General features: G+C 33.1%; 1 protein-coding gene across 1 annotated transcript; it reads left to right on the forward strand.

Moving 5' to 3' along the window:
- Positions 1 to 4,373: 4,373 nt before the first annotated feature.
- Positions 4,374 to 5,717, forward strand: LOC126891513 (uncharacterized). Its single transcript, XM_050660689.1, has 2 exons — positions 4,374 to 4,449; positions 4,978 to 5,717. Exons 1-2 carry the CDS (start codon positions 4,377 to 4,379, stop codon positions 5,715 to 5,717), a joined length of 813 nt encoding a protein of 270 aa, XP_050516646.1. The 5' UTR covers positions 4,374 to 4,376.
- The last annotated feature ends 7,360 nt before the right edge of the window (positions 5,718 to 13,077 follow it).

Genomic DNA, 13,077 nt, shown 5'->3' on the forward strand with positions numbered 1-13,077 from the left:
CATAGTAATGAGTTTATCTGACTTGTGATGGCTCTTCCTCTACCTAATTTTTGTTGTATGTCTGTTTCGTCGTTTCCATCTTCCGTCAATGTAACTCCCAGGTATCTATATTCTTTAGTGTTTTTTATTATTTTTCCTTCTAAGTCTAGGTCTTCGCCTGTGCAGCCTATTGTCATATATTCTGTTTTGTTTGTATTTATTTCCAGACCCCAATCTTCATACTCCTCTATCAGTTTTCGAACCATATAAGCAGCGTCCTCTGTATCCTCCGCTAGAACCACCTGATCGTCAGCAAATAACAAAGTAGTCAGATTACCCTCTTCTATTTGTACTCCCATTTTCTTACATTTTCTGAACCATTTCTTCAGAGCCGTGTTTATATAAATTTTGAAGAGGGTAGGGGACAGGCAGCATCGCTGTCTTAGACCCTTGTTAACCTGAAAGTATTCTGAGTGTCCATCTCTCGTTTTTATATAACTACTGTTTCCTTGGTAAAAACTTTTCACCGCCTTAATGTACTGTGGATGTACATTGTTCTCTATAAGAGATTCCCAAAGTCTATTTACCGGTACACTGTCATAGGCTTTCCTCAAATCTATAAATACTAGATGTAGCTGACTCCCATATGCTAGTGATTTTTCAATTAATTCTTTTATACAAAAGAGGTTATCAATACACGATCTTCCTGCTCTAAAACCACTCTGCTCCTCCCAGTCCTCATATTGACTTTCTATTCTATCTCGTAGTATTCTGCCGTACAGTCTACCTGCGGAAGCTATAACACTGAGTCCTCTGTAGTTTGTGCAGTCATGTTTATTCCCTTTCTTGTGTATGGAGCTTATGCTTGCAGTTTTCCATTCGGATGGTATCTTTTCTCCATTCAGGCATTTATTAAATATTTTCGTTAAGTTTTCCAATACTACATCCGGGGAAAATTTAAAGAGTTCCACAGGTATACCTCCGGGCCCAGGAGCTTTATTGTTTTTCATTTTCGATAATGCTTGTTGGATTTCCTTTAGTGTAAATGGATCACAGTTATTCTGAGTCATTTGGAAGTCGTAATTAACATTCTTAAATTTCTCTCTTTTCTCAGTTAGTAAGTCTGCATAATAGTTTTTCCACGTTTCTTGTCCAATTGGGTCTATCGTTACTTTTTCGTTTCTATTAGTTTTGAGGGTTCTTACAGTTTTCCAGGCTTTTCTAGATTTTGAGCTCCCTAATAATCTGTCGATCTCATGGCATTTTCTGTCCCAGAATTCGTTTTTTGTTTTCGCTACTTGCTTCTTGACCATATAGCAGTACCTTTTGTACATTTGTCGGTCTTCTAGATCTTGTGAGGTTAGCCATTTATTATAAAGTTCTTTCTTTTGTTTTATAAGATCCTGTAGTTCCTCGTTCCACCAGTAGTTTTTCCGTGTTTGTTCTAATGATTTTTCTCCTACAGCCTCATTTGCCGCTTCGTGTAGATACGTTTTAAGAGTGTTATACATTTCTTCAGGCGATCCTGTAGGTTCGTTTTTCATCTTTTCGGCTAGTCTTATTCTATACAAGAAGACTGTGGAGTCATTGTAAAAACTATCTAGGTTATATATAGGTTGTCTAGATGGAAACTCAGGTCTTGATTTTTCCTCTTTTTGCGTTAAATGTTTGTATTTTATGAAGGTTACGGTTTTGAGTAAGTGGTGGTCTGATCCACAGACTGCCTCGTTTCACAATGACGTCAATTATTTTTGTTTGTGATTGTTGTTTGGTTATACAGTAGTCAATGATAGATTTTAACCACCTTGTTCTTTGTTCCCACGTGAATTTGTGGATGTCTTTATGTCTAAAATATCCATTTTGTATTTTTAATGAATGTTGCTGACATAGTTCTATAATACGTGTGCCATTGTCATTTAGTATATCTTCTCCGTAGTCTCCTATCACTGCACTATGTTGTTTCCTTCCAACTCGTCCATTAAAGTCCCCTAGTAGGAATATGTCTTTCCGATTTCCAAAACTGCTTATTAATTCACTTAATTCTTCAAAGAAATTTTCTTTCGCGTCAGCAGTTGCGTCATCGTTTGGAGCGTATATACCTACTATTATTAGGTCTTGTCCTCGTAGTTTTAATTCCATTGTGATTATTCTTTCGTTGATGGCAGACCAGTTCTTAATATTTTTCAAATATCGTTTCTTGATTGCTATGGAAACGCCCGCTTTTGCTCGTTTTTCTTTTTTGACTCCGCTGTAGAAATGTACATAATCTCCTTTTATTTCGTTACCTTCTCCTTTCTTCTTTGTTTCACTGAGGACTACGATATCCATGTTGTATGTTGATAGTTCTTTAAAAACTTCAGTATCCTTTGTTCGAATTCCTTGTACGTTCCAACAACCTAAATTCATGTACCTTTTTCTTTGCCGTGTTCGTTGTAAGTTTGTTTCAGTCCATATCCGAGGCTTGTTCGAATTTTTTGCAACTATAATTTTTCCGGAGAATGAGGAGCAAACCCATCGCTCCAACCCCCATTCTAGGAGGACCCGGAAGATTTCTGTAGGGGCCTTCTACCCTTAGCCGATATGTTCCAGTTTTATGGCGCCAGAAACTCGCCTATCACCCTCTCTCGTCTGCTACATACCGTACACCCTTTGTACGCCATGCACCCAGTGGTTACGCGACATAAATGTCTTCGTGGACGTGAGAGTAGGATTTGTTGGCAGAGCTGAGTTCTATTCCTAGAACCCCCAACTAAAGTCGGGAATCAGTGGGCATTTCTCAGAGTTTTATTGCAAAAGGATTATCGACAACCTCCTTTGCCTCCAAGACCCCTTACCAACCTTAAATAAATATAATAATATAATAAAAATAGAAGAATATAGGAGATAAATACAATAGACTGAATTATGGGCGCCAGAAGTTGGGATGGACCAAACTCCCAGGTATCTTACACTGCTGTTAAATATTAAATATATTAAATTAAATTCAAAAATGGGAAAAAAATTATTGATATTATTGATATACAAAAATAAATAAATATTTATTAAATATAACTACTTAGATTTCTTTTTACAACCTCTGAGTTAAGATAAATGACAACTATGTCACTATAAAATGACAATTGGAAATAATTACCTATCTAAGTATAAATATAATTACCTATTAAATTAGTATTGGAGTAGCTTTCCTAGGAAGCATACCCCCAACTTACATCTAGGTTAAACAACAACCTTCACCAAATAATAGTACGGTTATAATACGTACAGCAACGCTAAATACTACAAACGAATGAACAAGAATATAATTAAGGGATGATTATTCACAATGAATAATCTCTGTGACTCTCAAAGAGTTAAATAGGCACCAGCCTCATTAAGGTGAACCTACGGTCTACTTGATATATAAAAATCAGTTGCTTCGACACGTAGTCACTAAAAAAATATAACAAGTAAAATGGATAGCTATTAAAAGGGAATAGCGTCCAGGGATATAATTAAAAGTTGAATAAATGATTTTAAGTAAAAAGTTAAGCAAATAAGTTAAATTAATTATAATGATTGACTAAAGTACGTTAAAAGTTATATGAATAAGTTAATAAATTAGCAAATCAAGAGTAAAAATATATAAATTTGAATTGATAAGTGGAGACTAGCAAGGTTAGTAATAAAAAATATAAAGTTAATTAAGTAAATAAATGGTACAAGTAAATTTCTGATAATATATAAAGGTAAAGAGAATCTCATGGGGGAAAGGATGATCTGAGCTCAAACCTCTTTGACCAGAGAGTTTACCGGTTTGGGAAACACTATCAAATATTATACATATAATAATATGAAAAAAAAATGCAATCTAAATCTTGAAACAAAAATATGTGTGATTAAACTATAAAACTTAATGTTTGAACTAAAAGTCCTGATTATTACACAAAAATATTAACGTGTTGTGATGGTAGAAGTAATAATCACTTGCAAATACCAAGTGTCCCCAAAACAAACCCTATATGGTTCCCAAAAGTGTCCTTGTTATGGATTCCAAAATCAATGGTAGTAGAATTAGCACAGGGATGGTGCTAGCTTGTACCAATTATTAACAGGTTGACTGCCCATGTATAAATAAAAAAAATTGCCCCATATGCCAAGCACATATTAATATTAAACATGCCTTTCTGAAATAATTACTCTTTATTTAAATAAAAAAAAATTCAGAATAATGAAAATTTTTCAAAAAAACCGTTAGCGGGCGTATGCGCCCGCCCGGGCACAGGCGGCATATTTATGCCCGTGGTGCCAGCGGGCGTCGTACTGGCGGTCGCTTATATTCGAGTCTGAACTTGTCAAACAGAGAAGTGCCACAGTGCCAGACCAGACTACTCAGTATATCTTTGACTGTTGTTTGATGTATGTGTTGTGTAACAATGAGTAAACGAAGCAGAAAAATTGTTGAACTTGCTTTGAGAGATGCTGAAATGTCAGGTAATAACGATATTCATTTTTGAAATAGATATTATTTTTTTGAAATCCACGGATTTTTAATTTTTTTGTTATGGTTCTTTTTATGAGGATTTTTCAGTGCGCCACTAACGATAGAAAAAAAGGTAAGTCCGTGATAATATATATTTTAGTGACATGCCATTTTAGTTAAATCTGACAGTTGTCAAATTTTATTTGCAATTGGGCATAAAAACAAATCAATTGTCTTTATTGCATTTATAATATGGTATTTTCTTTGATTTGTATATTCTTATAAATATAAATTGTACAGATTATATTCGTAGATATATTATATAATTAGTAAATAAATTGTTTTCGATTATAGCGTCATCTATCGACAACTAGAATAATCACAGAACTAGAATAATTACCAAAGTAATCACCGACGTGCCTTTTTTTCTGTCATATACAACTTAATGCGTTAGAAAGTTACCGAAAAACTGTGTCGCACTGAAAAATGCTCATGAGAAAAAGCATAGTTACTATATTTCGTATTTTTTATTATTTCAGGTGACGAATCTGACCCCTTTAGTTCACTTGATTCCGATCTTGATCCCATGTTTTTGCCAACCAGTGATGAAGAAATATTATCCAGTTCAGATTTCTCAGACATAGAAGCATCTTCAGACATGTTTTGTCAGAAAATAACATTGTCCAAACCCAAGTCAAATATTAAACGCAAATTGCAATCATCCAAAATCACTTCAAAGAAATTGTGTACGAGGAATGTTTTGGAACAACCAAGCTGTTCTACATCACTTTTGCCCGATGATGCCTCTGAGGAGGAAGAAGAAGTTGCTGATGCTACAGCCACAATTCCATTTACAGCAACAGACGACAATATGTTATCTAAAAATTTGGAAAGGGAACAGAACAATATTTCATCTGAACAATTGGAAGAATTTTTTGATGTTGAAACTTTAGCTCAAACTCAATTAGCAGATACTGACGATATCCAGGAAAATGAGGTTGGAGCAAATCAAAATGTTCTAGAACATACGTGGACGCAGCCAATTGGAAATCATCACGAATTTGAATACTCTGCGGAAGATGGATTATGTGGCAATTACGCTGCAATCCTTATAAATGATTTATCGCCTTATAAGTGTTTTCGTACTTTCGTTGATGATGAAATAATTGACGAGATTGTAAATCAAACTTATATGCTACTCAAATATTGTGTGATTCCAACGATATTACCAATGATTCAAGACTACAGAGATGGGTTCCGACCGATAAAAAAGAAATGATTAGATTTCTTGGTATAGTTGCTTACATGGGTCTGGTAAAAATGCCTTCTTTGGAAAAGTATTGGAGCAACGACGACCTATATAAAAATGTTATTATACCAAAAACTATGTCCCGAAATAGATTTCAGCTGCTTCTTAGAATGTGGCACTTTTCGGATAATGAAAGATGTCCAGAAGGAGATCGTTTATTCAAGGTGCAGCCATTACTAGAAAAACTTATCAAAAATTTTCAAAAAGTTTATACTCCAGGTCGAACATTTTGTGTAGATGAGTCTATCGTTCCATTTCAAGGAAGATTGATATTCAAACAATATATTCCCCAGAAAACGCACAAATACGGAGTAAAACTTTTTAAATTATGCGGTGGCAATGGATATACATGGAATCTACGCATATATGCTGGAAAGGAAACAAGGGAGGGCAACGCTTCTGTACCAACTAACATTGTCATTAATCTCTCAAAGGACCTACTAAATTCAGGACGAACTATTATTGCTGATAACTATTATACAAGTCTTGAACTAACAAATATTTTGTTGGAAAATAAAACACATTATATTGGTACATTGAGAGCTAACCGGCGTGGAAATCCGAAAGATGTCATACTCAAAAAGTTAAAAAGAGGGGAAGTATTTGGACAGGAAAACGAAAAAGGTGTATGCGTCTTGAAGTGGAAAGATAAGAGGGATGTTCTTCTTCTCACTACTAAGCACACTACAGAAACCGTAGCCATACAGCGACGCAGTGGTGTGGTTCAACCGAAGGCAATAATTGAATATAATAAAGGAAAGTCATCTATTGACCAATCTGATCAAATGACCTCTTATAATTCATCGTTAAGAAAATCACTAAAGTGGTATCGAAAACTAGCGATAGAATTCATTCTGGGGACAGCGGTTGTAAATTCTCACATAATATACAACCAACTTGCTAACAAAAAAGTAAAAATTACAGAGTTTCGGGAAGAATTAGTGAGATCCCTGCTAACTTATGATGAGATAAATGATGATGAAAGTGAAACAACACAATCGACGTCAACGAAATCAGCACAAATTCATAAGCTACTTAAAAAAGAAGGGCCTTTTAATAAAGCCAGAAGATATTGTAGAGGCTGTTATGCAAAAAAACTTCGTGGAGAAATATCCAAAAATCGTGTAAAAAAAGTTGTGACCTATTGCGATATTTGCGAGGACAAGCCTCACTTTTGTTTGGATTGTTATAATATACATTCAAAGTAGTTATATTAATTTGTTCATAGTATAATGTAGCCTTTTTTCTTGTGTGTAGTAGATTTACTTTAATTTTTTATTAAAAAATAAAAATAAATAAAAATTGTAGTTTTCTTCAATATTTGTCTAGCAATTCTATAACTCGCATTTATATGCGAGCCTTGTATGCCACAGCGGTCGTATACTGTATCTAAAACCATTCTAAATAAGACCGCTGGCAAATATAGACATACAATTTTGTCGAGTGCATAGCGGGCGTATACGCCCGCCGGGGCATATCGGGAAAATTAGGTAGCGGGCGTATACGCCCGCCCTGGCAGTCAACCTGTTAAAGGTGCCCTTCGGGGCGCAAAGTGCAGAATTCAAAGCTACGTTGGAGGAGGTTCTCCAGGCTGGTCTCCAAATGACCTGGCTTGGCGTAGAACGGTTGCTCCCGGTTGTTAGGGGAGCTGATGGACTGGTTAGTTTATGATTTCACCCAAGTGGCTGAAACAAACATTTCCCGTTTTACTTTCAATGTAAAATCTAAGGAAAGGTAAAAAGAAAAAAAGGAAAAAGAAATGAGATATCTTTTTTTAGAATGCACAACAAAAAGAAGATCATTATGGGGTTAGCATAACCCCAAAAATTAAATAAATACAGGATATGTGACAAGATAATCTTCATCTGAGTGTATATTTTCGAACCATGGATAGAATTAAAAGATAGATATTTGATTCATAAATTTACAGAAATAAATTCAATAGGAATTTAATATGACATGATGGCGGCCATATTCGTTCTTTTTTCTCAAACTTTTTAAAAGTAAATAAAAATTTACCAGATGGCATGACTTCAATTCCTACGGGATCTTCCAAAACTTTGTCTCCTAGCTCTTCCAAACAACAACACTATTAATTTTGCCACTAAATAATACTTATGGGTATTGTTCATATAAATGTACTATATGCGGTTTTTTATTTTATTTCAAATTCTGTTTTAGATATTTTTGTAAATAGAAAACTATTGAAAAGAACGGAGTTGTTTCGAGAAGCATTTTTTTGGTTTGGCTGCAAAAGTGTTACAAATATTTTTTAGTGTAGTAAAGAAAAGAGAGACGTTCTCACAAACAATTTATTTTTCTACTGACGACCGGTTTCGCTGTTTACAATTTATACAGCATCATCAGGTCCGGTTAAAGTAAAATCAAATGCTACAAAACAAGAAACCAGAGTTAGTTAAGTGGTCTGGTTTGAATAAATTTTTAATGATACAGCCAATATCAAAGTACATCTGTCAAATCATGCACATGAATACCCCCATGTACGCGCGCATGGTGTACAATCCTCATACTCACAAACATGCACGCATCCATGTGCAGCGGCAAACTATAGTATGTCAAGTATAAGATATATACTTACTTTCCGGTATAAGGGAAAAAAGTAGTAGTATTCAATATCATACTTTTCATGCACCTTGCTAGAGGGATGGTTGGTGAAGGGAAAGATTTCAATGTAATATATTAACTAAACATCGATGGGGTCTTGAAGGGTTTAGTAGGAAAATACGACATTAAACCGATAATCCAATTTGTTAGTTATATATAGTAATGTTATTTTAATTATATCTATGGTGATGTTATCTTATTTATAAATGTAAATTTATAAATGTGTGCGACTTTAAGAAAAATTGTTCGTTTGTGTAATAAATATGATCTGTTTGTGAATATTTACTTTCTCTGTTTAAGAAATTGTAGTTGAATATAAAATTGAACAGTAGTAATTTGTTAAAACTTTTTTATATTTAAAAAAATATTAAAATTGTCAAAATTAGTCAAAATTTAAAATCATTCATAACTGAATCAGAGTTGAAGCTGTGTTAAGGTAATGCAGTAAGTAAATTAAATTAAATTAAATTAAACCAATTGTAATGTGAAGTTATAATTATCTATATTATAATGAAAAACTATGGAATATCACTAAGAAGTTTAAAAAAGTGAAAATGTAGAAAAAAATTTTAATAATAAATGAATGATGAAAAAAGCTATGTAAAAACTTTTTTCCTATTGTATAGAAATATTTGTTTAGTTTAATGAATAGTTGTGTAGATCAAAATTTACTTTAATTTAAAAAAAATTATGGTGAAACATTACCTTTATTGTTGCATTGATGGTTTCTTTATTGGTAAAAAAGGTTTCTTTTGTTTTTTTAACTTTGATAAACAACACATAACAAAACTTTTGAACAAACACATAGGATAGACAAACAGGAGTTTGGAATTTTGAAAAGGAAAGTGATTGTTAAGCACTACATCTTATTATATTTCTTTTTGATTTTAAATTATCAAAAAATTCCTCTGAGTTCTTTATGAGGTGCCAATGTCACTGCATGTCACTGTCATTGAGAGTGACTTTAAGTCAATGTCATAATTCTACTTCTCCTAAGATGTAGTGAGAGTTGCCTGCTTAGCTATTATAAAATGAAGTGATTTTCGAAAATATTTCTATGAAATATGGAAATATAAAAATATTGATAATATGATATTGGCCGGATCTAATACAATTTTGTACTACAATGATGAACTACAATTCAAATCTTATTAAAAATTTTTACATTAACGAAACTTAACTACGATTAAGGCAGAAATTACAAATGTTTAGCAGTAATGAGGTTGATATTCAAATGAGGAACAAGTTGTCGAAATAATGTTATGGTTGAAATATTCAAAAAATCAGATTGGTTTATTTGAATATGAATTGCTAATGTATAACTAAAAACTAAAAGTTACTCGAAATAAATTTAAATTTCTTCCGGAAACTCCAACACACAACTGTGGTTGGTATCCTATATCTGTCAAATGATTTTATGTTATATGATAAAGTTGGCAAAATTTGTAACACCTGTATTGAAGCGGAAATGAAGGGGGGGGGCAATAGTGGGGAACAAAAGTTATTTAAAAATCGGTTTCAAAAGGGGGTTGTTCCTCATTTGATAAACCCTGGCAATTGAGTTCATATTACAAGCAAAATGGTAAGTTGAAATATCAACAGTATTTAAATTAGCAAAATTGTAGTAGATTTTAGAAAATTTTTGAATTTTGATTAAACACGTGTTTAGCGATTAAGTTATAAATTGTGTTCATACAGCCTGAATGAGGGTATTTTATGCTTAAAAAGAAATTCCCGTAACCTATTTGGTTTTCATTTCATCTAATTATGTCTTAAATATAAGTCTGGTCAAGCTCTACCTCAAATTTTTTGTTAATTCAACCATCTGGCTCGCAACAAGGTCATTACAGATTAAGCTACCATACAAAGGCTTTTGGTCTAATTTAATAATAGTTTGTAGATATCTATGGATAATTGAGTTAAATGTCCAATGCTCAGCATGTGTGTCTCATCCGGTTGATGTTAAGAAATTATTGGATGCACAAACTTCAAAGGAATTTAGAAGCTACAGATCGATCTAATTTGGTTGGCCACGTGGTCATTTGTATAATGCATAGAGTACCATTTCACTTACCAAGTTTGGTTCAAGTATTAAATTTATGCTATTTGGTGGAATAAGAAATGCAATATTGGGTAAGTAAAATTTTTTTTTGTTGATAGGAAATTGATTAAATTAAAGTGTAATATACAAATATTTTTGGTTCAACTAATCTCAGTTCTAAAAATTTTGGTAACAAGACAACATAAACTTTAAAGAAAATATTTTTAAAAATTATTAAAAATTATTTTCAAAAATTATATTTTTGAACAGCGTTTAAGTAATATAGTCAATAGCTATTGTGAAAGTTTATGTCTGAACCGGGTATGCTTAGATGTAATGTAATTACAGCTTGGTTATATTTAAAGTTTATTCTGAGGACTATTATTTGATGCTAAATCTCTAATTGTTCATAAAGTTTATAGTAGAACCGAGTATGCTGGAATGTAATCTAATTCCAACTGTGCATTTAAAGTTTGTACTTGGGGGTTATTTTTTGATCTTAAAATTTCCAAATGTTCTAGATTGTTCAATAAGAAGCCTTTATTGCAAGTATGAAGAATGGAGAGACCTGTCTGTGGATCTAATGTATGGTTAGAGCGAAGGATATGCTGGGAAAAATGTGATTGGCCAGATGAAGGGCGATCTATGTAACGAAGGTGTTCCTTTAATCTGATGTTAAATGACCTAAACGTTCTACCTACGTAGGATGCGGTGCAGGTATGGCAGTTTATACTATCAAATAATAAAAGCTACATTTATAAATAAGATAACATCACCATAGATATAATTAAAATAACATTACTATATATAACTAACAAATTGGATTATCGGTTTAATGTCGTATTTTCCTACTAAACCCTTCAAGACCCCATCGATGTTTAGTTAATATATTACATTGAAATCTTTCCCTTCACCAACCATCCCTCTAGCAAGGTGCATGAAAAGTATGATATTGAATACTACTACTTTTTTCCCTTATACCGGAAAGTAAGTATATATCTTATACTTGACATACTATAGTTTGCCGCTGCACATGGATGCGTGCATGTTTGTGAGTATGAGGATTGTACACCATGCGCGCGTACATGGGGGTATTCATGTGCATGCTTTGACAGATGTACTTTGATATTGGCTGTATCATTAAAAATTTATTCAAACCAGACCACTTAACTAACTCTGGTTTTTTGTTTTGTAGCATTTGATTTTACTTTAACCGGACCTGATGATGCTGTATAAATTGTAAACAGCGAAACCGGTAGTCAGTAGTAAAATAAATTGTTTGTGAGAACGTCTCTCTTTTCTTTACTACACTAGTATGGACTCACACATGCAACACATTCATTATGTGAATAATGCAAGTCTAGCAACTTTGCTACACCGGTATAAGGTACTGAACATCAAGAAAATGTTACAAAAATCCAAAATCTACTTTAATAACCACTGTCTAAGGCTCAACCTACTACCAAGCTATGCTAGAGGAAGATTAAGGGACATCAATCTTAACACTGCAAAAACTAAACATATACGAATCCTGGGGAGGTCCATCATGAGGGAAGAGATAAGGAAATTATACCAACAAATATACACTATCGACATACAGTTGAAAACAATGTACGACAACCTTCACAAGAAACTAACAACATGGGAGTTTGACGATTGGATGTGCGAACTTCATGGTACTACAGAATTTCTCAAAACCAGACAGTATCGTAAGCTTAACAATAAAATCAGTAATTTAAGATTTAATACACATAGGGACAACGATAACATACTTTTAAACACATTAACCCATAGTGTTTCACTTTTATCTAGTAACAATGTAACTGATTCAGAAATAAGTAATATTTCTTCTAATAGCATTACAAATTCAGTTTTGTATATTAATGAACAACACTTAGATAGTTACCCAACTAACAGTCTGAATGAAACGTCTGATCAAGCTCATAGCACTAACTCATCTTTCTCTAATGACCCAGACGAGATCCTCAATAGCTCCACCCAACATATTTTTTATAACCCTTTCATTAATTATTCAACTACAGTTTTCTCCAATACTGAAATTTCTTTACTCCAAAAGGGATTAAAATTTAATCCCCCTTTAAATTCTAGAAAACAAAATCTTAAAAACCTAGAGCTACTAGGAGTAGAATGTGAAAGTTTATTACAATCACTTCCCTTGGATAATACCGAAGAGATTAGGAATGACGTTCAGGTCTTAAAAAAGAAAAAAGAAAACTTAACCTCAATCACAGATTTGATAGTAATTACAGACACCATATAAATTTTAAGGATACGATTAAATCAATAGAACAGAAAATAAATGAGAACAACTTAACAGTCACCAAAGCTGATAAAGGTAACACAGTAGTAATACTGGAGACCACAGACTATATTCAGAAAGTGACTAAATTTATTAATGACAACAATTTTCTAACAAAATCCATTAATATCAATTCATTTACTACCAAAGTAAAAACTTCTATCAACAAAGTAACTGAAATTTTCGACAGTAAAACTAAGAAAAAACTGTTACCGACCAAAAACATCATTCCTAGACTCTACGGTCTCCTAAAAATACACAAAACAGATATTTTTGAGAATATACCGATCAGACCAGTAGTCTCTTTCTCTGATTCACCAACATATGCTTTAGCTAGTCATTTA

The sequence above is a fragment of the Diabrotica virgifera genome, chromosome 9, assembly GCF_917563875.1.
Source record: "Diabrotica virgifera virgifera chromosome 9, PGI_DIABVI_V3a".
Lineage (NCBI taxonomy): Eukaryota > Metazoa > Arthropoda > Insecta > Coleoptera > Chrysomelidae > Diabrotica > Diabrotica virgifera.

Coding starts and splice junctions, on each gene's coding strand:
- LOC126891513 (XM_050660689.1), top strand. CDS start 4,377: ATGTGTTGTGTAACAATGAGTAAACGAAGCAGAAAAATTGTTGAACTT. Junction 4,450..4,977: donor GAGAGATGCTGAAATGTCAG/GTAATAACGATA, acceptor TTATTATTTCAG/GTGACGAATCTGACCCCTTT.